Genomic DNA, 25,190 nt, shown 5'->3' on the forward strand with positions numbered 1-25,190 from the left:
AAAAGAAAATTTAGGTGACACTTTCCCTTTAACTGGGAAAAGGGCATGGAGAGATGCAGCTCACACAGTGTGGTCTGGTTGCAGAGGCCGCTGTACGACCCTGAAGTTCCATGCACGAGCAGTCTCTCCACAACAAACTTTACAGAACGTGTGGGACTGCATAGCTGGAAGTACACTTTAAAATCCTTGTAAATCTCTTCAATTTGCCAAGAACAGGATTAGATTCCAGCAGAGAGAAATGCAGGCGATACTTCTCAAGTGTTTCCAAAACATTAGAATTGGCCTTGAGAATCCCAAACTTCAGAAATTACTGATGGCTTTTTTTGTGCATAACAGAAAATTATTTGCTCCCCTTTAAAAAAAGAAAAAAAATAATGGAGCAAACTCTAGTGACCGTGGATCAAGCAGAATGAAATACGGCATTACAAGCGTTTGAATAATGACAGAGAAATGGACTCTACTATTAGAGAGAAATGGGATCTACTATAAAAAAGAGGTACTCCAGCGAAGTTTCAGAAAGTTATAAAAATATTTGTAATTTACTTCTTCTTAAAAATCTTCAGTCTTCCTCTACTTATCAGCTGCTGTAAGTCCTGCAGTGGTGCATTCTCTCCAGTCTGAAACAGTGCTCTCTGCTGCCACCTCTGTCCATGTCAGGAAATGTCCAAAGCAGCAGCAAATCCCCATAGAAAACCTCTCCTGCTTTGGTAAATAACAAATCTATATAACTTTCTGAAACCAGTGGATTGGAAAGAAAAAGATTTTTGCCAGAGTACCCCTTTGGATGAATATCATTTAGTATGACAACTACTTCATGTTTGATTATAGGGGATAATATGGCAGATTAGATAAACAGATTACACGGGAAGGTGAAAAAAATTTTTTTGCTACTGTTGAATATTAGAAATCATAGGTGTCAAACTCAGGCCCTCCAGCTGTTGCCAAACTACAATTCCCATCATGCACTCTGTAACTGGCACAAGCTGCAACTTATACTCTACAGCAGGGGTAGGGAACCTTGGCCCTCCAGCAATTATAAAACTACAATTCCCACCATGCATTGGCTATCCAGGCATGATGGGAGTTGTAGTTCTGCTACAGCTGGAGAGCCAAGGTCCCCCATCCCTGCTGTAGAGCATAAGTTGCAGCTTGTGCCAGTTACAGAGTGCATGATGGGAATTGTAGTTTGGCAACAGCTGGAGGGCCCATGTTTGACCTCCCTGTATGTAAGTGATCACTGCATGAGATTCCAAACCCCGCACACCTTCATACTGAAGATTTTGCTGACTGCACTGTGTGTTATCGTGGACTGCCAAAATTGTTGGTGCACATGGGGTTAACTAGACAGGAAATTATCCAGAAAATGCTGTGATATGTAAAGTGTTTCAAAGCCATGAGCACCATCTGCAAATTGATGGATACTGATCAAAAACTTTCATTCTGCATTATTCATCCCTAAATGGATGGCCATTTGCTTCCAACTGTTTACAGAGCTGAAAACAAACAAGAGTCTAGGGCAGCTGCTTAAAAAAAATAAAAAAATAAAAAAATAAAAAAATTTCATTTAAAAAAAACAAACAAAAAACAGTTTGTCAGTTTTTCACACGGTCGGTCACAGCCATTCACCTTATCATCGACTGTGACTGCAGATCCCCCCCAGCTCATCTTAGCACGACGTGAAATTGATAATACTTTAATGCCATTCTAAATCACAATAGCACAACAGACAACCCATTCAAATCTGACATAAAAGTAGTATTTTTTTCCCCCGCTCAATATATAATATTTTAAAATTAGCATAAGCCTTTGTATTTGCATGTTAAGCGGAGCAGGGAGAGAAACTTTTCCGGCATTTTCTGATTTAAAGGAAATTAATCTCCATATTAAGTGAGTGGCTAGCCGCACTTGTGATCTTCGGAGTGAAGTTGTCACCCATAAAATGTCTGGCTATGCCTTTGAGCAGTCAACCTTTAGCACAGCTCTTACTTGTTCCTGCCGTGAAGTAGAATTATTCAGTAATCTAATGAGATGTGCTGTACAAATAATTATCCCCAGAACAGAAGAGCCGCACGCTGCAGAAACAGATGGGATACTACCGTACTTATGAATATATAATTTACAGCCAACAAAGGCATAGAATAAACAGCAGGAGGAGAAAGCCATCCATTCTAAGATGCTGGGGTAGTAGGGGGAAAAATACAGTCAATCCTGGAATTTTACACACGTCATCTTGTAACACACTGCGGGCACACACAAAACCATTTAAAGGGAAAGTGCAACTCAGAAATATTTTATATTTCTATAATCAAACTAAGAGCCCTATTACACTCAGCAATAATCGGCCCAATTCGGCCGATTATCGTTCTGTGTAATAGCGACAACGATCAGCTGATAAAGCAGTGTTCTCCTGCGCTCTGCTTTCTCCCTGGTCCTGCGTGCTTTAGTTTCAGAGTGGCCTGTCTCAGCTGACAGGCCGCTCGGCCAATCTCTAGCCACGCCGCTCCCGGTCAGTAATTGGCTGAACAGGCTGTCAGCTCTGACGGGCCGCTCTGAACTGCAGCAGGCAGGACCAGAGAGGAAGCAGAGAGCAGGAGGAGGAGACAAGAGCATGGATAGGTACTGTAAAAACGATTATCGGGCCGTGTTATAGGCCGGTAAACGAGCACCGATCTAGCAGAATTAACAGTATTGATCGGGCCCCCATGGGCCAGTGTAATAGCACCCAAAGTCTTTCTTTGAAGCAGGGATGCAAATCTACGCACCCCTCAGAAATATAGAAGATTGTCAGCAGAAAAAGACCACTGTCCCAGGACCGGCCGAAGAAGTGGGACCCGGCGCAATCAAGTAAGTATGAGGGGCTCTAAGGGGGGGTCTGGAGTCTTTCCTGATATGGTTTATGCCTCACACCCTCCACCATTTTTGTAGCCGACTTTAGACCTGTTCTATTTTATCAGAATCTTTGTATAGGTGAGGTCTCCAGAACTGGACACAGTATTCCAGATGTGAAGTCACCAGAGCTCTATACAGCGGGATCACAAACTCCCTCTTCCTACTGGTTATTCCTCTAGCTATACAGCCCATTTTATCTATGGATGGGTAGCTTGTATATATGTTGGTAGGAGGTGTTCTAAAAGTGCACATAGTGAACTATAGATATGAAATGGGGGGCAAGTTCTGTGGACAGACTGATCTGTACATCAGGGCTGGTACAAGCGGCAGTCATGGGGCCGCTTCCCTGATGCTCCATGCACGCTTCCATAAATATCAGGGTTGCTTCGCGACTTTGTCCAATTTTTATTTTCATTTTGGCCCACTATGTATTTAAAGTTTGACTCTCCAGATATAGATTATGCTTAGAATGCTTTAAGAACTGGGTGAACAGTAAAAAGATGTATCAGAGTCTAAAGTCCCTATTACACAAAGCGATTATTGGCCATATTTGGCCTATAATTGTTTTGTGTAATAAAAAGCAACAATCAGCTGACATTCACGATGTTGGCTGATCGTTGTCTTTCAACAAGTTGAAAGACAACTATAGCAACAATCTGCTGCCGTCGGCCTGTGTAATAGGAGCAGCAGAACGTTGCTATGTCCTATGGGCTCCCCGGACAATCTTAAGACGAGGTCGGCGCTCTCTTGCTCCCTCCAATCGCTCCAGTTCTAAAGCAACACATTTGAAGTTCCTCAGCCAAGTTGCCATGTTTCCTGCATTGCACTTAATCTGGGGTAACATATTTGTGAAACGTGAACTATAGATTTATGGCTTCTCTAATGTGGCTACTTTCAGACCCCATCTATGAAGAGGTCCGGATCACGTATAAGCACATACTTATAGAACAAACTAAAGAGATGGACATCTACTCTACACAAAAATAAGGCCATTTGTTTAAACATGTGGCCAATTTGTTGAGACTAAACAGAAACTATTAAAATAAAAAGTCAATTAAACAGAGTCAACATTTACCCAACTTGCTTAACCTTGGGGTACACCCATAAATGTACTTATTAAGGGTCTCAAAAAGAGCGCCTTTACAGTGAAATACGCCGTGGTATAATTAGCTTTAATCGACATTCCCATTAGCCGCATGGAATAATTAAAACTCCATCACTCTTCGGAATCTACATAACTACGTCCCGGAGATATTCTCATTAGTAATACTTTATCTACCGCTCCACCTAAAGGGACCTTAGTTTACAAGGTCAAACGCCAACTTAGGCAAACAGAAATTTGTAATTGCCGAAAAGTTAAACAGATGAGATTTAGATGTGCTGCCAAGGTTGTATGAAGCAGATGTGACGCCTTTAAGTGCCCGGAGTGATCTTGAAGCCAGAAGAAGAAAAAAAAATTTTTAAAAAGAATTTACTGGTTATACAGCATATTGCTTCGTAACAAGCAATTCTTCTATGTGGTGAAAGTAAAAAACTTATTAACCATGTTAGTAATGTATGTAAAGGGAATGTATCACCTGACTTATTCTTATCTGTTTTTATTTCATCATTTTATAGGATTACAGGGGCAGCTATCTTGCCAGAGTTGCTGCCCTGCTCTTTTAGTAGTTCAGAGGTTGTACACGACATGCATACAAAAAGTTTCTATTGCCTAATGCTGCCAGGGTTATGGGGGACATAGTGTTATACTTACCGGTCTCCCGCTGCACAGCCAATGCCGGTTCCCGGGCCGCCTTCTTATAAACCTCCACTGACATAACATGCGGATGGCACGGTCTACACTGAGCACTCATTTCCTGTCCGCAGAGCACATCAACGAGAGGCAGCCATGGACAGCTCAGGAACTAGCATTTGCGGCGGAGCAGGCCGGGTAAGTATAACAGCACTGTTATGTCCCCCCTGCAGCATCATGCAAAAGACATTTTACACTGGACAACCAAGAAAGTGGCACACAGGCTGCTGTAAAACTTAATCCCACCTATATTTAAATACATTTTGCATGAAAGTCACGGCCCCTTAACCCTTCAAAACCAGTGAGGAGTATGGAAAAATAAAAATTACAATACATTTGGAATCAGGGCCCCAGAGGCTACATAATGACTAGAGATGAGCGAGCTGAATGAGGTTCGGGTTAGTACAAACCTGAACTGAGGGCTTCTGATTCCAGCTGTCTGCCCGCTTCAGCGAGAGGGTGGATACATTCTGAGGACCGCCTGGAAAGCTGGGATACAGACATAGATCATAAGCCAGCTTGTTTATCTCTAATAATGACTTAGGCCGGGCTCACATTATGTAAAAAGCAAAGCCGGATGTCCTAACAACTGCCGTATTTGCGCAAACAACGGACGTAATTTGTGAAATAACGGCAGTTATTTGCACAAATACTGCCTTTGTTATGAAATACAGCCGTGTTTTTTTTTTACGTAGTGTGAACATAGCCTTAAGGTACAGTATAATAATTTTGTACTGGAGTACCATGGGAACAGCTGGGATCTTAGCATCCTTAGTCACACCAAAAGTGTGTAGAAATAGATTAGTGCAGTGGGTAATGTGGAGTGTGCAAAAAAGGGTCGAGAGTGAGCATACATCTAAAACAGTCTCTACGGACCTTCCTTGTAATTGCTAGGACTGCTGTTCTGACAAGGGAGCTTCTTATCTCAAGTCATTCTATTGTCTACTAAAGTGTAAAGTAGCATAACCAGGTTATGTGCCTACAAAGGAAAAGCAAGTCATTGATATTCAAGGACCATAGAAACACATATGCTTTTAGATCATAACTAGCAGAAATGCCAAAAAATATTTACACTGGCTGAGCGCTTTTTTTTTTTTTTTTTTGCAGTTTGGAGGGGGCCAGATTATCTACAAGCTGTTTGCCTCAAGTTAGTATGAGTACAACAATACCCAATTTATACAGCTTTTATTTTATTGCTTTAAAAAAAAACAATTTACACAGGTGCTTAAAACTGCCCTTTTCTGGATCTTATAGCCTTTTTTTTTTTCTTTGTAGGGTTGTGTGAGGGATCATTATTGCACCATAATTTGTAGTTTTTAATCGGTACCACATTTGGGTACAAGTTACTTTTTGGTCACTTTATTTAATTGTTTTCTGAGATTTTAGCGGGGCGGGGCCGGGTTTCGCACTGTCGTTGTTTACCGTGCAAAATCAGCAATGTAATATTTTAATAGTTCAGGTGTTTCCACACTCCTTTTAAAAAAAAATATATATATATATATATATATATATATATATATATATATATATATATACACATACACACATACATACATATACATACACTCACCGGCCACTTTATTAGGTACACCATGCTAGTAACGGGTTGGACCCCCTTTTGCCTTCAGAACTGCCTCAATTCTTGGTGGCATAGATACAACAAGGTGCTGGAAGCTTCCTCAGAGATTTTGGTCCATATTGACATGATGGCATCACACAGTTGCCGCAGATTTGTCGGCTGCACATCCATGATGCCAATCTCCCGTTCCACCACATCCCAAAGATGCTCTATTGGATTGAGATCTGGTGACTGTGGAGGCCATTTGAGTACAGTGACCTCATTGTCATGTTCAAGAAACCAGTCTGAGATGATTCTAGCTTTATGACATGGCGCATTATCCTGCTGGAAGTAGCCATCAGATGTTGGGTACATTGTGGTCATAAAGGGATGGACATGGTCAACAACAATACTGAGGTAGGCTGTGGCGTTGCAACGATGCTCAATTGGTACCAAGGGGCCCAAAGAGTGCCAAGAAAATATTCCCCACACCATGACACCACCACCACCAGCCTGAACCGTTGATACAAGGCAGGATGGATCCATGCTTTCATGTTGTTGACTCCAAATTCTGACCCTACCATCCGAATGTCGCAGCAGAAATCGAGACTCATCAGACCAGGCAACGTTTTTCCAATCTTCTACTGTACAATTTCGATGAGCTTGTGCAAATTGTACCCTCAGTTTCCTGTTCTTAGCTGAAAGGAGTGGCACCCGGTGTGGTCTTCTGCTGCTGTAGCCCATCTGCCTCAAAGTTCGACGTACTGTGCATTCAGAGATGCTCTTCTGCCTACCTTGGTTGTAACGGTTGGCTATTTGAGTCACTGTTGCCTTTCTATCAGCTCGAACCAGTCTGCCCATTCTCCTCTGACCTCTGGCATCAACAAGGCATTTCCGCCCACAAAACTACCGCTCACTGGATGTTTTTTCTTTTTCGGACCATTCTCTGTAAACCCAAGAGATGGTTGTGCGTGAAAATCCCAGTAGATCAGCAGTTTCTGAAATACTTAGACCAGCCCTTCTGGCACCAACAACCATGCCACGTTCAAAGGCACTCAAATCACCTTTCTTCCTCATGCTGATGCTCGGTTTGAACTGTAGGAGATTGTCTTGACCATGTCTACATGCCTAAATGCACTGAGTTGCCGCCATGTGATTGGCTGATTAGAAATTAAGTGATAACGTGCAGTTGGACAGGTGTACCTAATAAAGTGGCCGGTGAGTGTGTGTGTGTGTGTGTGTGTATTATATATATATATATATATATATATATATATATATATATATATATATACACACACACACACACACATATACATTAAGCTCCATTCACTTTAATGGAACTGAGCAGCAAAACCCTGCCCAAGCTGCAGACAAGAGTAGGGCTGTCTCTAGAAGAAAGTGGCCATGTTTTTGTAGTGCTGGATAACCCCTTTAACAAAAAAGTGTTAAACAACTGAAAATCCGTCTTATATTTTAGGTTCTTCAAAGTAGCCACCTTTTGCTGTGATTCCTGGTTTGCACTCTTGACATTTTCTTGATGAGCTTCAAGAGGTAGTCACCGGAAATGGTCTTCCAACAGTCTTGGAGGAGTTCCCAGAAATGCTTAGCACTTGTTGGCCCTTTTGCCTTCACTCTGCGGTCCAGCTCACCCCAAACACTCTCTATTGGGTATACATATACATACATACACACACACACATATATTTTACTGGTAAAACCCCAGTATTAGTGACATGCCTGCACTGGTTGGCTGTCTAGTAGTGATTCTCCAGAGTATGGTGTGATACTACATGTCCTGTGCTGCATAGAATTTTGGTCACAACATACAATATTTTTTAACATACAATGGTCATCCTGGAACCAATTAATATTGTACGTTGAGGGACCAGTGTGTGTGTGTGTGTGTGTGTGTGTGTGTGTGTGTGTGTGTGTGTGTGTGTGTGTGTGTGTGTGTGTGTGTGTGTGTGTATGTATATTTTTTTTTATTTTTACACATTCTTGTAGTCCCATTAGGGCTTCTATGAGTAATACCATGATTGCTTATAGGAACCAATGAAGTACATATGTACTGAATTGATCCGTGATTCTGCACAGGCTGCTGAAGGTAGCCTGTGGCAACCGCTGATGTCAGGCACCCCGGGAGGCCTCAGACTGCACAGAGAGAGGATAGTCTCCACGCAATTTCTCTGTAGGAAGCCGTTGTCCCCACTGCTCCATCAATTCAGGTATTATAGGCGAATTAAATGTGGCTGTCAGTTTTGATGGCACCAGGATGTCTTGCTCGCCCTGTCAGTATTTGACTGGTTGGATATGACTCCAGGCACCACCACTGCATGCCCTTCTTGTTTGCCAGGTACAATTCTGTACTTACCCCTACTTAGTAGGGTTAGTCTACTTAGTCTGGTTCTACAACTTAGTTCTTTTCAAGTAAGCAGAAGCAAAATAGTTGGCAATGTAATGAAGGATATTCTCCAGCTCCAAAGTTAGTAAAAATCCAAAGTCTTTATTACAACATGTTAAAAAATATTCTTAAAAAAATATCGATATTCACAAGAAAAATTACAGACGCGTTTCGGACAGAACGTCCTAACTCATGTCGCTTGCTCTTTCTCTATGCTTCAAAATAGGACCCAGTGCACATTGTCCGTTTGGTAAACTGACCACAATTGCTGTTTTTCAGCTGCTCTTGGTATAAGCAAAATAGCCGCCACAGTAGTTACAAATTTAGTTGATTCTAGAACAACCATATAAAAACATTCTACGTTGAGACCAAATGCCTACAAAAAACTAGTATTTAGTTCTGAAGCCCCCAAAATGAGGCGGAAAAAAAATAAGAAAAAGAAAAAAAGAAAAAAAAAAAAAGGAGGTAACTAATATATAATATAGATAAAAACAAATCCTCACATATAACAGACAGAGCTGCAGGAAGCTGTATAGTTCTGATCAGACACTCCACCGATCAGGAGAGTGAGCCAGGGGAACTGTTGAGTAACGCATTTCACTCCCTGACTTGCAACAATTTCTGTCCAGGCAGCCCTATAATAAGTCTATGGGCTGCTTGGATGGAGAGGACTGACAACAGGGAAGAGCAGTGCATTGCTACATACTGTTCCCTGCTGGTTGTCCTGATAGGTGGGGGTCTTAGCAGTGAGACATATCCCTGTGACATATCAAAAGCAAAAAAAAAAAAAAAAATCCAACAGCACTTGGGACCAGGTCCAGATATATGGCTCAAATAGGTGGAAGGGGGATGCCCGCTGGAGGGTCGGCTGTCCCTATGCTGACCGATGGACGCAATGTGAGGAGTCCAACAGCATCCAGCAAGTTCCAAGATGTAGAAATTTATTCCATTGACCAAGCTGTATCCGCTGTTAGGACTCCTTCACAAGTCAAGTTTTTTTTTTGGTTTGTTTTTCTGACGTGTATTTTTTACATACACTACACAATGAGCGTCACATCTTTTGCTTTTACTTTATGTCATGAAAAAAAAAGCTGCACAATAAAAGAAACATTAAGATTAAATATAGGGAAAAAACACTACATGTCCCTATGATCAATATGACATAAATGAAGAGAAGGGCTTCCAATATACCAGACAAGAACAGACTATTGGATTTCCATTTAAAAACAATTCCAGTGTACTGTACTTTACTATTAACGGGGAAAACAAAATTACTGATTCTTTGCATTGCTCAAAAAGTCAATATTCAATAATAATACAGAAGGCAAAGGAACAGTGAAATTTAGCAAGTCCTTCAGAATTATCTGATGTGCAGCCCGGTAATTACATTCAGCATCACTTCATAAAAAAATAATAAAGTGGAGGCTGATCTATAGCGTGGCTACTCGGTAACAATTCTTCCCGTGTGAGTAGGCTTTTTTGTTTGTTTTTTTTAAAACCCAAAACCAGAAGTGGGTTGGGTTGTGTTCACACAGGATATACACCCCACTGATTTTAAGCAGCAGAATTCTGCAGTGTTTCCCAAAGCCGTGGACATGTTCCACTCTCCCAGAGGTTCAGGCACAAGCCCTAATCTAATAGGGCTTGTGCACGGCTGATCTACACAAGAAATCTTCATGACAGGTACTCTTTTAGGGTATGTGTGCACTATGGAATCTGCGTGTAGAACTTCCAGTGGATTCCGCCACATGCCTACACTTGAAGTTCCCCCCCATCCCATAGGCTCCACTGTATGCTCAGGCAGATTCTGCCGTCCGCCCAAACAATTGACATGTCATGTCTCAGGGCAGATGGCAGAATCTACCTGTGATTATAATAGAACCTATGAGAAGGGCTGAACTTCAAGCAGGGGAACGTGGTGGAAGCCGCTGGAAGTTTTACGCGTGGATTCTTTAGTGTGAACGTACCATAAAGGGGTACTCTGGCCATGGAAAACTTTTTATGCTGCACTCGAATACAACATAGTAAAAATGCAATTCCTACCTCACCATGCTTCTCTGGAGTCCTTCTGTAGTGTCTCCAAGTCCCTGCCGCCACTTCCGAGAAAGACTGGTCGCAGCAGTGACAGCAAGCTCAGCCAATAACTGGATATGGCATTGTTCTGTCAGTACCGAAACAAGTCTATCTCAGAAGCTGTGGTAGGCGTTAAGAGTGGGAATTGGAGACACCACAGAAGGACACCAGGGAAGCATGGTGAGGCAGGAATAGCATGTTTATTATGTTGTAAACAAGGGCAGCAATATATAAAATATTTCACATGACCAGAGTTTCCCTTAGCTCGGTAAACATGTCAAAAAGATCCATGGGCCCCCAGAATATGTTCTGGTTACCATTTCTATAGAATAGTATAGCAGACTGGATATCTCGATTCAGAACCATCCAGTAAGGAAATATATACCATAAGCTTGTTTTGGTTTTTTAACAACATTGGGGTCTATAGGTTATGCTGCAACACAAGGTGCAAAAAAACACCTTAAACATATAGGACTTCAAACACTTGGCATTAAATTGCATATGTACAGTACATTGAAAGTGCACTGGGAAAATACAGAACAGGCTCAGGGAGTCACTCCTGCACCATATGCAGCAGGTCCTGTGTAATACAGCTGACACCCATGACATGATCCTGGCTATTTAAAAGTTAGCATTGCTAACCTGTCTGCCTACATCTAAAACCACCAAAAATCTTTATGTTTTGGGGGCCTTTGTCCTGTATTTTGTGGTTGTATTTCCTGGCCGAGCAGCTGCGCCGTACTACAATTTAGAGAATTTATTGCCTGGGGTTAGTACCATGTAAGCAAACCACTGTAGCTATTACCTGTAACTATGCCACCACTTACACTCCTCCGATAGTGCCTTCCGCCCTCCTCCAGCACTCCTGCCAATTCTCCACCCAAAGCTGCGGCAGAACAACTAGTTTCACTGCAGACTATTGCACAGTAAAGTTACAGCACATGTCCGCAATGGCAATGCTCAGCACATGGCAACATGCTGTAAACATGTCTCACTCTCCCTAAATGTCTCAAAGTTACAGTATATGTACATGTGTGTATGACCAGGAGATGGCCACGTAGGCTGAATGCGCTGGTCGGAGATGGGGACATCAGTCAAGGGGGTGGGCTTAGAGAATAGAGACAAGATCCAGCCAAGCCACCTCTGACATCTGAGGATGATGATATATTATAGATAGATAGACAGACAGACAGACAGACAGACAGATAGATAGAGAGAGATATGGGGGCCGAGTGTGAACATAGCCTGGATCTAGGAGCCAAATGCACCCAGGTAAACAGAGTAGATAATCAAGATTTTTTTTAGGCTATATCACCCAAGTCTAGCTTCACTTCCTGGATAACATGGTAATGTCACTTCCTGGATAACATGGTAATGTCACTTCCTGGATAACATGGTAATGTCACTTCCTGGATAACATGGTAATGTCACTTCCTGGATAACATGGTGATGTCACTTCCTGGATAACATGGTAATGTCACTTCCTGGATAACATGGTAATGTCACTTCCTGGATAACATGGTAATGTCACTTCCTGGATAACATGGTGATGTCACTTCCTGGATAACATGGTAATGTCACTTCCTGGATAACATGGTGATGTCACTTCCTGGATAACATGGTAATGTCACTTCCTGGATAACATGGTAATGTCACTTCCTGGATAACATGGGGATGTCACGACCCAACTCCCAGAACTGTGCGGGCTGTGGCTGCTGGAGAGGATGATGGTAGGGGGGACACTGAGGGACACAGGGCACTGGAGGGACACTGAGCATCCCACTGCCATCATCCTATCCAGCAGCCACAGCCCGCACAGCTCTGGGAGTCGGGTCGTGACATCACCATGTTATCCAGGAAGTGAAGCCCTGATGCAGTAGTAAGTGCAGAGAAAAAGCACTTTATAAGCATTTCCTGTAATAAGTGTATATTGGGGATCTGTAGAACTTTTGGGGGGGGGGCAATACAATACTTTAATAAAAAATTGCGGCGGACTTCTCTTTTAAGAAACTTCCAAATCTCAAATTCTTTTAGACTTAAAGTGAGCGCCGTACATTAGATGAGAAATAGTTTTACCGGCTCAGTTCTTTATTTTTATCTTATACAAACCTATCAACACTCTATTAGAATTCCCGACAAGAAATCCATAACTCTCCATCTGTTTCGTGAAATTGATTTTATATTACAGTCTTCTTGGACTGTTGCATACAGTCATTAAATTAGTGAACACTGCCTCAGCTCAATACGGCTTTGTCACACACTATCCGCAATGTGCATATTTCAGTTCTGCAAAAACTATACTGGCAATCAGATTTCAGGCAGAAAATGTCAGACGGCTGAAGGTTAACGGCTACTCCCGACTTGCTGCCAAACAATACACACAGCTATCTCAAAAGGCAGGTATAGTATGCATATACACGCAGACAAAATTGGTGCCCTTTCATTAAAGGAGTATTCCAATGAAATTAAACTTTTAATATGTTGCTGACCTGGCACAGAGCATAACGAACAGACTATTCTTACGTCTCCGTGCTCCCCAGTGCCCTCCTTCGTCATCATCGGGTCCTGGCTGAACGATCCCAGCTCCACTTCTCACATGGAGTAGTCTTGGCAGACACAGTCTGCTCAGCCAATCACAAACTGAGAAAGGACAGCAATGCAGCCAGTGATTGGCCAAGCGGGCTGTGACTATCGAGATGAGTCCATTTCAGAAATGGTGGCAGGATCGTAGGACGACACCGGGGAGCACCTGTTTATTATGTTCAGAAAAGCATGAAGAGACAGCAAGTTCAAGTTAAGTTCAGAGTTTAAAGTATAGCTGTATGTAGACCCTTGGATAGTGTAATTTACACCTGTCCCCGGGATTAAGTATTTGCCACCCTTTAACGTTCATCTTAATGGTGAAGTTGGAGAACAGGAAAAAAGCAAAGGGAGACTAGTTTCCAGCAGAGAACAAAGGATTAGACAGCGGGAGCTGTGTGAAAGCCGCTATTCAGAGGTCAGAGAGCTCAGTGCTGACTTTAGAGGAGATAGCCCAGTGATGTAGCTGTAAATTAACTGTTTGTTGTCCTGTTTTGGTGCCTCATCTCCCTCCACCCCTACCCTCTCCATAGAGAACAATGAAAATAGGGGGGAGAGCTTCAAACTGCTTTCTCATGATAAAAATGCATTTTTCGGCTAATAAACCCAATTACAAAGTTTCTTAAAATCACCTGTACTACAATCTTTTTTAGTACTTACCTTTTACTTTCTGATGCACTACATTACATAATCTTATGAAATATTTTTGCATCTGTTCTAGATGGAGAGCGTTTTTACTAGTGCTCACCCTTGCCCATTTATTACATCATAAATTAAGTAGTGAAAAAACCTGATATATACCTTTTCAGAGTCAACCTTTCCCTTTGTAAATTCCAACTTCCAGAACTGTAGAGCCTGTTCTAGCGTCAGACCAATCCCTTTGAGGAACAGGCCATATTGCATGCGTCCACCATGGCGAAGGTGATGGTGCTCTCTCAAAGACTTGTGCAGTTGACGCATGCAGAGGGGGAAAGATTTTGAAGCAAGCTGAAAGAAGTTTAGAAGAGCACTCATTACAAACTATTTATACAGTAATCAGCCGCAGCTCTCACACTGCACAAATTATGTACCCTTAAAACATATTTTGTTTAAAAAAAAATTTGGGTGATTTTTTTTTTTTCTAATTTTCCTATCTATATTAGAAAATAATGCTGATATCCTGCAGTTTTCAATCTCACCACTAGGGCTATTTCTAATTGGAGACTTCCTGTTGTGTCTGTGGTGATAAGAGGATGCTGCTGTAAAGTGATCTGTACAGCATTGCAGCGTCATGTGACACCAGTAGATAGAGGAGATAGTAGCAGCTCCCTGTGGAATGACCTCTTCAAAAGGTCACACAGCGCGCTCAGAAATGCTTTACAATCATCTCAGGAGGACAGAATCTGTCTATTGCCGTCTATGTCCATGAGGCTTGCTGTAAAGCATACCCCTAAGTGCTGCTAAAAACAGCTCAGGCAAGATGGCCACCCCCATAACAATAGAAAAACTATTAAATAAGAAGAATTAGTATAAATAAACAAGTTTTAGTATCTGACTCTAATAGGTAAAAGAAATCTTTGTGACCTATTCCCTTTAAAGTTTTCCAATACTTACTGCATCAATCTGGTCGAGAGAAATTTTTCCTGTATTTTTTTGCGAACTAAAGTCTTGTCCAACGTATGAATGGCTAGGAGGAATAAAAACAATCAGAGCAGTTATACTCAAATTCACTGCAAACTGAGGAGACAAAAAATTTAGGCAGTAAAATGGAAATGTGAGTTTAATGGAAATTAATGGAATAAACAAAGAGGTCGGCACATCCAATAAAACTTTTCTAGCTATGATTAAGAGCCTAAGGCCAGAAACGCGTCAGTTTCGTCTTATTGTTTGTATCTGCCTTGGACGTTTCGATGGATGGAAAATAAAGGAAAAAAAAATTATTTATTTTTGGGGGGGGGGGGGGGGATGTGCTGACCTCCGACCTCTGTATCACCCCGCCGATCTCCATATTGGGCCCGACTACACCGGAGAGCGCTGTACTCAACTCTTTACATTAACTCCATAGGAATGAAGAGAGCCACAGGTCACGTGCCATACCCACGGCTCTTCATAATATAGAAGCCAAGGCCCGATAAGCAAATCAGTGGGGGATATAGAGGTCAGACCCTCGCGATCTGTATTTTTCCCCTATCCTGTGATTTTCTTAAGTGCTATGTTCACACAACGCATTGCGAAACATTGGACAGAAGGAATTACGGGTATTTTTTACTTTTTTTTTTGAGCCAGTAAACTTTTTATGACTAGGACATGAAATCAGACCTGTGGAGGATAGGAAAACGTATAACTAGCTGTACACACACAGGTTATTATGACAGCCAACTGATAAAAATCTCATTTCATCATCTGCAATATCTGCTCAGACAGAACTTAGAGAAAAATAGATGGTTGGCTGCAGAGTAATACTAATCACTGCCCAATCACAGAAAAAAAATTTTTAATTAAAAACATGCTTAAAGCTTTAAGTCAAATGAAAACTCACGGTAGCCCGGTATTAAACGCAATTAAATTAAGCCAGTATTTAAAAAACAAGCAGCCAGGAGTGTCAAATTAATTACTAGCCTGCTGCGCTACAGCGTTCCCACAGCTCCCCGACAGACTTTACTAATTCAGACATAAACAGATCAGACAGAAAAGAATACATAAGCATCTAAAAAAAACAACAAATACATAATATACCACTTCCATAAAAATTTAAAAAATATATATATATATATTTTTTTGTTAGTTTGCTAAAAAAAAAAAAAAAAAAGGGAACATTTAGGTAATAAATTTTAAAACTGGTAGAAATATGGCTGCCACAAAAGCTAACTATACTATACAAAGATGACAAGGTCCTGTAGATCCAGTCTGCAACTGTTTAGAATCATGTAATAGCAAGAATGAGATGTAAAGTTACGGATAAGGCTGGGTTCAAACTAAGTTTTTGCAATCTGTTTTTTCAAAAAATGGATTCATGTACGTGCATCCGTTTTGATCCGTTTTTCCATTGGATTCCATTATTTAAAAAAAAAAACGGATCAAAACGGATTTGTTTTTTTAACATACACAAAAACATAGTCAACCTCAGAGGATAGGGGAAAAGTAGGTGATTGTGGGTGGGTCTGATCTCTGTACCCCGGCCCCGGCTTCTGTATTAGGAAAGGTGACGCGTGGCTCTATTCATTACCAATGGAGCAACAAAGAGAGCCGAGTAAGCCGGAAGATTTCTGTACTTGGTTCCATAGGAATGAATACAGCTGCAGGTCATGTGCCGTACCCACAGATCTATTCATAATAAAGAAGCTGAGGGCCCGATACAGAAGTTAGCGGGGGGGGGGTTCAACCTTCTGCGATCCCCTACTTTTCTCCCGAGTCGTTACGACATCGGAACTAAGGAGGAAAATGGAGCCTGTGATGCGGGACATGAGAGGCACGGGGAGAGGTAAGTAACCCTTGTTTATTAGGTTCCTCGCTGGCTTCTGGCAAATTTTTTAATTTGACAGATCTCTCTTTTATGCAGTTTACACTTCCCATATCACTGGCAAAGTGGGAAGAATTTCATCCCACTGTGATTGGACTGCTTCAATTTCTAAGGATGATCTATCAGTGACATAGAACGTCTCCTGCATACTCTCAGTGTACTTCCGTGTTATACAGCTTCAGTCTGTCTCACTGTCAGCTCTGACAAGCATGGCGGCGGCAGGGGGGAGCAGAGTAAAGCTGCAACTCTCAGGATACACTAAAGATTCTGCACATAACAGATACAGGCAGGGGAAAATGCAATACCTCGAGTAAACCCATGCAAACACTGGGAGACCATGCAAACTCCTTGCATATGATGATAATGACAGGATTTGAACTTCTATAATATTGCTGCAGAGTAATTTTTTTAAATTTAACAAAAATGGCTTAAAATTTTCATGTAGGCCAAATCAGCATAGCTAGGGATTTGCCTTGCACAACATACAGTACGTACCTGAGGTGACTAAGTAAAGGCTGCAGTCTTTCATCTGACTGTACTATCGGCAGTGACCGAGCAGACAACTGAAAGAGAGAAAGAAAAAACTAAATACAAAATAAAAACAAATTGGTAATACAGACACTGGGATGTGTTAACTGCAACTCACTGCTGCCACAAGGAGCCTTCAAATAATACACATTAACCATGGCCTGTCTCTTAAAGGGAAACCTTTGGCTGTAAGAACTGCAGACACCAATGGATAGCTGTAAGGCTAAAAAGCAAACAATTCCTTTTCCCAGAACTGATGGTGATCACCAAACTTATAAAAGGAGAGTTTATTTTTCAGCCAAGTGTCAAGGAGGTGGTGCTAAGCAGCTAAAGTGTCAGATCCTTTCCACATCCGTACTTACCCTCACCTCCCAGCCCTGGACTGGCATACAAGGCTCTGTACAACAATCATGGAGGGGCATGGAGGTAAGGGTACTATTACCTGAAGCAATTATCGACCATACTTGTCAGCCAACATGCACTATATCAGCTGATGGTTGATTTAAAGCACAACCTAAAATCCTGATAACGATAGTGATGGTCTGCTGGCAGTTGCTTCGTTCAATAGGAGCAAACCACCACTCTCTCCTATGGGCTGCCCGGACAATCTTAAGATCGTCCGGGCAGCCACTCCTGCACCTTCCCGACACCAACCCCCCCCCCACACTCGTATGCTCTATGTGCTTGTGCCAACAGCGAGTGCTGACCCGGCAGGTCGGTGCTTACTTGCTCCTAATATCGGGCCGTTATTACCAACCAACATCTGTTCTTACGTACACATAGCCCTATCTTATTCTGTTGCACAGGCAGATCCCCTCTTAAAAACACTAGAACAATCATTTGTTTCCATAAGGTTACAGCATTAAAAAAACAGATGGCATTTTAGGTCTATTATTTCACAACTCTAGTGGACAGTACACATTATACTATGGTGATCGCTACAGGCTGCTCTCTTCTGCACTCTGGTTTCCCCATAGAAAATGGTAAAGAAAAACCCACATGCTGGCAGCTAGAGAGATGCGGCTTTGCATTTGCTTCTATGCATTTGGTTCTTTTCATAAATAGCAACGACCTAAATCGAGCAGGATGAATGTACGTGAAGGATTATACATATAAATGCATATACAGTGGTAAATACCAAGGTACACTATGCAAAACAACATACAATCCTCTTAAATCACCTGGATCACTCTTAAGTCCCCCTCCTATCTGTTGGCAGCATAAGGTAGAATCTGATATGCTGAGCTTGGGGATATATAGTTTTTAGTTTATTTGCCTCAGTTTGTTCATGTAAAAAGTTGTCTATATGCTGCCTGGAACTCACTGAGGAAGCCTGAGGGTCTTTTTCCCACAAAGTAAGTACAATTCATGCAGAGCACAGCAATCACTGAGCTCAGGGAGACCAGCGACAAAAAATTAAATGGAGTACTCACTCAAGAGTGCATTTTGATGTTTCCATTATAAAAAAAACAAAAAAAACATCAAGAACTGATGAAAAAACGGATGTATTTGTGTGCATCCGTTTTGATCTGTTTTCCATTGACTTCCGTTATAAAAAAAAAAAAACAGATTAAAGAAAGCATGCTCAAAAATGTGGTTGATCGCGTTTTAGTGTTCGCTAAAAAAAAAAAAATTTTTGATCCCTTTTTGTTTTTTATAATAGAAGTCAATGGAAAAATAGATCAAAATCCCAGTTTTGATCAGTTTAAAAAACAAAACAAAACGCAGTGTGAATAATATAAATACCATTAAAGGGGTAGTGCAGCGGTAAAGAATTATTCACAGACTAACACACATTACAAAGTTATACAACTTTGTAATGTATGTTATGTCTGTGAATGGCCCCCTTCCCCGTGTCCCACCACCCCCGCCCGTGTACCCGGAAGTGTGGTGCGCTATACTCACCTGTCACGTGCCGACGGAGAACAGCTCCGACTGTCCCAAATGCCGGCCGCCCTCTGCAGCGTTATCCAATGCTCAGCCACAATTGGCTGAGCATAACTGTGCTCAGCCAATCGCGGCTGAGCAGCTGATGACGCGGCCGCATCATCAGCCGCGATTGGCTGAGCATAACTGTGCTCAGCCAATCGCGGCTGAGCAAAGTTGTGACGCGGCGGAGGGGCACGGGCGGCCGCGACTCGGCCGTCCGTCCGAAGATGACAAATGGCACAAGATGGCGGACGGCCCTCGACACGTATCAGGTAATGTATAATACACCAACACTTCCGGGTACACGGAACGGGGCGACTGGGAGTGGTGGGACACGGGGAGCGGGGCGATTCACAGACATAACGTACATTACAAAGTTGTATAACTTTGTAATGTGTGTTATTCTGTGAATAATTTCTGAGCACCGCACTACCCCTTTAAATACCAGTAAGGAACTATTTGTTTTGAAAAAAACTGCAGAATTTGTGATTGAATTTTAAAAAGAAAAAGAAAAACATGTTTCACTTTTCTGCCCTTTAATTTAGCCTGCGCACATAACTGAGCAATACAATAGTTTCATTCAATCTGTTGGTTGTGAAGAAGCCAAAGATCTCATCTGTGCTGAAACCGATCTCAACTGGGAAATTTACTGCATGGCTGACCTCCCAAATCCACACCCTCTCCGAGCGAAGACAATTCACACTTCTGGGATAAACTGAAAATATCAACATTCCTGTTTTGTTATTTACAGAAAGTGGTAAATCAGCTGACAAGACGCAGAAGCAGACGTTACTGAACAGATTGGCGTAATTACATCTGCTGAAATGAGCCGAACGAACACTACTTGTACTGCTCTTTATGACCATATACAATACAATATTTTAGCACTATTCCCCTATATACACTGAAAAAAAATCCTCAAATGTTCAGGCTGGATATATGCAACCAAACTTATTGAAACTGCAATTTGATACATGGCTTGCATCATATTTTTAATGTGTTTTAGACACAGTCTCCTCCGGCCCATTCCCTAGCACATGTCCTGGGGAGCTTTTTTCCCGCACTCTCTTTCACAGACACCTATAGCAACAGGCCCAAAAGGAGTTACGCACACCCCAAAACCAGTCTACAAACCCATACACAGTCCTGCCGCGACCCGTCACTTAAGGCAGAGAGGACGCAGTACCAAAAACATAGGTTAGCGCACTCTGTACTCTCTGGTGCTATCACAGTAACTGGCACAAACCGCAACTTATACTCTACAATAAGGTCAAGATTCTTTAGGACCACAAATTTAGTCTTAAAAGTCCCTGCAGCACAGTATAGATCTACTGTGCAGCTTGCGGTGCATACCAGCCACAGCTGCAGCAGTAGCTTTATTAAAAGTGAAAACAGTTTTATTATGCAGCGTGAGGTCGGGAGAGGGGCGGCAACTAGCCATCTGGGTGGGAAGCTGCCCATATCTAGTTACATAAGAGAAACAGATCTCAGGGAGACCAGCCAAACATAACACTGCCGGCTGCCAGTTACAGCGCTCAATGCAGTTAAATCCTAGGTGCATTGCTCCCTGGAAAAATGAATATGCAAAAGAAAAGCCCGTGGAGCCTCACTGAAACACAGGACTAGCAAAATGTCCCTCCGGGAAGGACCCAGCCAGGGGTGGCTCCTGTAGGGAAACTACCATATTAAGTGGCCCTAAAAGTCAATGTAATGACAAGGGAAAAAACAAGGCCAGGTAACCATCCACATACAGCTGTTTTAGGGTGTTGCCCCTCTTCAGCGTGGAGCAGGATTCTGGCTAGGTGGGCGCAATGCCTAGATCCATAAGAGAAACAGATCACTGATCTCAGGGAGACAAGCCAAAAATAACACTGCCGGCTGCGAGTTAAATAAAAAAACAAATCCTCCACTCCAACCACTGGGTAAGATCAGGCGCTGGTCCAAGATAGGCAAAAAGTAAATAATGAAGATAAAAAACTATTAAAACACAACGCGTTTCGAAGTCGTGCTGACTTCTTTCTCAAGTGCATAATAAAGAAATGTTTTTTCAGGATCTATAAAAAGGATGGTTTGCACATGCCCAGTAGCAGCCAGAATACAGGTGATGTCTAATTACATACATAGTACCTCCCAACAGGGAGCAGATCGAGTTACAAATAAACCTGTTTCCAATTAATACATAAACACTTCTACAAAACACAAAAAACAAAACAGAAAAAAAACAGAAAAAAAAAATATATAAGAAAACACAAGATACATACTAAAAATTATAGATGTAAAATAATATATATATATATATAAATATATAAAATTTTATATATATATATATATATATATATATATATATATATATATATATATATATATATATATATATATAGTGAAATAATAAAGGCCTATCTTGTATTCTCAATGGTTTCATTTAGTCCCTGCGGTGTAAGATTAGCTAATTTAAAAATAATTATAGATGTAAAAATATATATATATCTTGTGTTTTCTTATATATATTTTTTGCTGTTTTTTCTGTTTTGTTTTTTCTTTTTTGTGTTTTGTAGAAGTGTTTATGTATTAATTGGAAACAGGTTTATTTGTAACTCGATCTGCTCCCTGTTGGGAGGTACTATGTATGTAATTAGACATCACCTGTATTCTGGCTGCTACTGGGCATGTGCAAACCATCCTTTTTATAGATCCTGAAAAAACATTTCTTTATTATGCACTTGAGAAAGAAGTCAGCACGACTTCGAAACACGTTGTGTTTTAATAAATCTATCTTCATTATTTACTTTTTGCCTATCTTGGACCAGCGCCCGATCTTACCCAGCGGTTGGAGTGGAGGATTTGTTTTTTATGCATTACCGGTTTGGTTCTGGGAGTGGCTGCGGTCCACACACATGTGATCATTGAGAGTTGTGCCTAGCATTTGCACAGCCACGCCAGGTGAGAGTCTTCCTTTACTCCCCTGCATCTACCTATGTCCTGCAGACCTCACACATTGGAGCGCTGTTCACATTTATCTCTACATCTCGGCTGCGAGTTAAAGCGCTCAATGCAGTGAAATGCAGTGCATTGCCTGATTTAAGAATCTCAAAACACAGGACTAGCGAAGATATCCCTCCGGGAGGGAACCAGCCAAGGGGCAGCTCCTTTAGGAAAAAAAACTCCAGAACCACCATATTAAGTGGCCCTTTAAGTCAATGTAATGAGAAGGGAAAAACCCAAGGCCAGGTATCCATCCACAGACAGCTGTGTCAGGGTATTGCCCCTCATCTAGTTGAGGGTCTAGTTACAGCCCGCAGTGCGGGGATGATTGTCCACTAACTAGTCTCTCTGCCTGTCAATCATCCCTGTACTGCGAGCTGACAGGCAGAGAGCCGTAACCAGCCCCGGGTGGCTCCCTGCCCAAATGACTATCTGACACCCCCCCTCCCAGCCTCGTGGAGCATAATAAAACTTTTTCACCTTCAGGGTAGGTTCACACTACGGAACCAGAGCTGAGAATTTCTCATACCCATTCACGGACGCACACTATTCCACTGGCTCCATAGACACCATTCTATGGGCGTCTCGATTCCGCTTTCTGCCGAAAGAATTGACAAGTCAATTCTTTGGGCGGAATGCAGAATCTGCCCGTGCATAGAATGGTGTCTATGGCAAGGGCAGAAAGGCGTGCGGCCGTGAACGAGCTACGTAATCCTCTGATCAGGTTGCGTAGTGTGACCCTACCCTCATAAAGCTACTGTTGCAGATGTGCCAGGTATGCTCCGCGAGCTGCACAGTAGATCTATACTCTGCTGCAGGGAACAATATCCACACTGATTGGATCCCTTAAAATATACAAAAAGGAGGGCTGTCCCACAATTGTTATTTCATAGGGAAAAAAAACAGACAAGTTAGGAGTAGTGACGGGTTCCCTTCTAGGCTGAGTAACAGAGTACTAACAAAGATTAAAGAAACTCTGAAGAAAAGCAAATATTGATGTAAAACAGAAAGTAGGTATGAAACTTTTATTAGGAACAAACTTTGTATTTTACCGGCATATTCATACGGACATAATGGAATTGTAAAGCAAAAAGTACTAATGGAAGAACAAAAAACTGTCTATCCTAATCAACCTATGGAGATAACGAAATCAGAAATTATACTAAAAAAGGAAAATATGTTCATCCTGGACTTCTGTGTGTTTCCAGGTGCACAGTTAATATGCCAAAACATTCCACCCCCCCCCCGTGCGGCAGGCGCGACTAAAAGGCGAAAGCCAAATTCATTACCGTTTTTTCATGGTTGAGGAGTAGTCAAGATGATTTATTAAAAACACGGTTCTAAACACAATCTACTGTCAGGGAAAATTAATTTTTGTTATTAAGACAGTTGTAAGTAAAACCTTTTCGTCAAGAATCATTAACTTCACCTCTGTAACCACCGGGTATAAACTCTTCATGTATAATTAGCGACTACTTTTATACTCTCAGTAAGACCATGGTGGGGGATGGAAACTACGGGCTTGAAGACTGGATGGATTAAAAGAAAATGTCTCCATAGTAAGACTGATAAATTTCAGATTCAATCATTTCTTTAGAACAACAGACAGCAGTCTTCATCGTGGCATTCAAAGAGTTAAGGGGAACCCGTCGGCAGCTTTTTCTATCTGAGGATAGGTGCTGGTCCCAGAGAGGGGCGCCATGTCTAGGGGACACTTATGCCCTAGAGTAATATCTTCTTAGATTAAAAAAACCAAAACCTTGCTATTTGTTCTGTATGTAGATAAAAGTGTCACTGTCGTTTACATTTTTTTTTGCAGAAATCAATAGTATAGGCGATTTTAAGAAACTTTGTTATTGGGTTTATTAGCTGAAAAATGCATTTTTATCATGAGAAAGCAGTTTGAAGCTCTTCCCCGTCTTTATGGTTTTTATGGAAGGGTGAGAGGTGGGGGTAGATAAGGCATCAAAACAGGACAACAAAGAGTTAATTTACAGCTACATCACTGGGCTATCTCCTCTGAAGTCAGCACTGACCTTTCTGACCTCTGAATACCGGCTTTCACACAACTCCCACTGTGTAATCCTTTGTTCTCTGCTCTCTGCTGGCGGCTAATCTCTCTCCTCCCCTCTCCATAGGTTTTACAGGGCCTGACTGATGTAAAAGAGACGAGATTTCCTGATAATGAGCAGTGAATGAGAGAGAGAGAGAGAGAGAGAGGAGGGAGGGGGGACCTGGGGAAAGGCTTTTTGAATGTAGATAATGGCATATTTGCCTAATAAACCCAATTACAAAGTTTCTTAAAATCTCCTGTACTATGAATTTCTGCTAAAAAAAAAAAAAAAAAACACGACAGTGACACTTTAAGTAAGAACTCTGGCCATAACTAAAGATCCCAGGCAGGCAGGGAACATAGTAAAGAATTTGGCTTTATTCACAAGTGACGCAAAGTTGTCCGTGATGGCAGATCAACTTATCGCCTATTAATTTATACAGTCTGTTCTAATGCGGATCCGCAATCCGTACCTCTAAAAAATAGTACATGTCCTAGTGTGGATCGTAATACGGATTACCAATAAAATTCTATGGGATCCTTGTTTTTTTGCAGACGTCACGGATGTAATATCTGTGACGTCCGTGAAAAACATGGATCAAATTTAAGCAAATTAGTTAATTTTTTTTTCTACCAGTTTATCAGGCAGGAGGTATGCTTGCAGCATGGGGAGAGATTAAAGGGAATCTGTTAGCTCCCGGGACCCACCTAAGGTGCCAACAGCGTGCTGTAGTTGTCAGTCCCCTAATGAGCATGGTATGGGCGTTGTTTTAAAGTAACAGCAATTATTTGCCATTAAATGGTGGCCATCCACTAAATTTGAACATAGCCTTTATGTGCTATCAATCCACTCCTGGTTTTAGATGCAAAAGACTGAGCAAAAATACTGTGTGTGAACATAGC

At 41.7% G+C, this 25,190-nt stretch overlaps 1 protein-coding gene across 2 annotated transcripts in view; it reads right to left on the reverse strand.

The window, feature by feature from the left end:
* PRIM2 (DNA primase subunit 2) overlaps nucleotides 1–25,190 on the reverse strand; it is a 75,380-nt gene that overhangs the window by 20,122 nt on the left and 30,068 nt on the right. For both annotated transcript variants that reach the window (XM_069974469.1, XM_069974470.1), the window contains exons 8-10: nucleotides 17,291–17,358; nucleotides 14,890–14,962; nucleotides 14,098–14,283 (exon numbers count right to left, since the gene is read on the reverse strand). In XM_069974469.1, coding sequence (XP_069830570.1) covers nucleotides 14,098–14,283; nucleotides 14,890–14,962; nucleotides 17,291–17,358 — 327 coding nt within the window. The remainder of the gene's footprint in view (nucleotides 1–14,097; nucleotides 14,284–14,889; nucleotides 14,963–17,290; nucleotides 17,359–25,190) is intronic.

This window comes from Dendropsophus ebraccatus, chromosome 6, assembly GCF_027789765.1.
Source record: "Dendropsophus ebraccatus isolate aDenEbr1 chromosome 6, aDenEbr1.pat, whole genome shotgun sequence".
Lineage (NCBI taxonomy): Eukaryota > Metazoa > Chordata > Amphibia > Anura > Hylidae > Dendropsophus > Dendropsophus ebraccatus.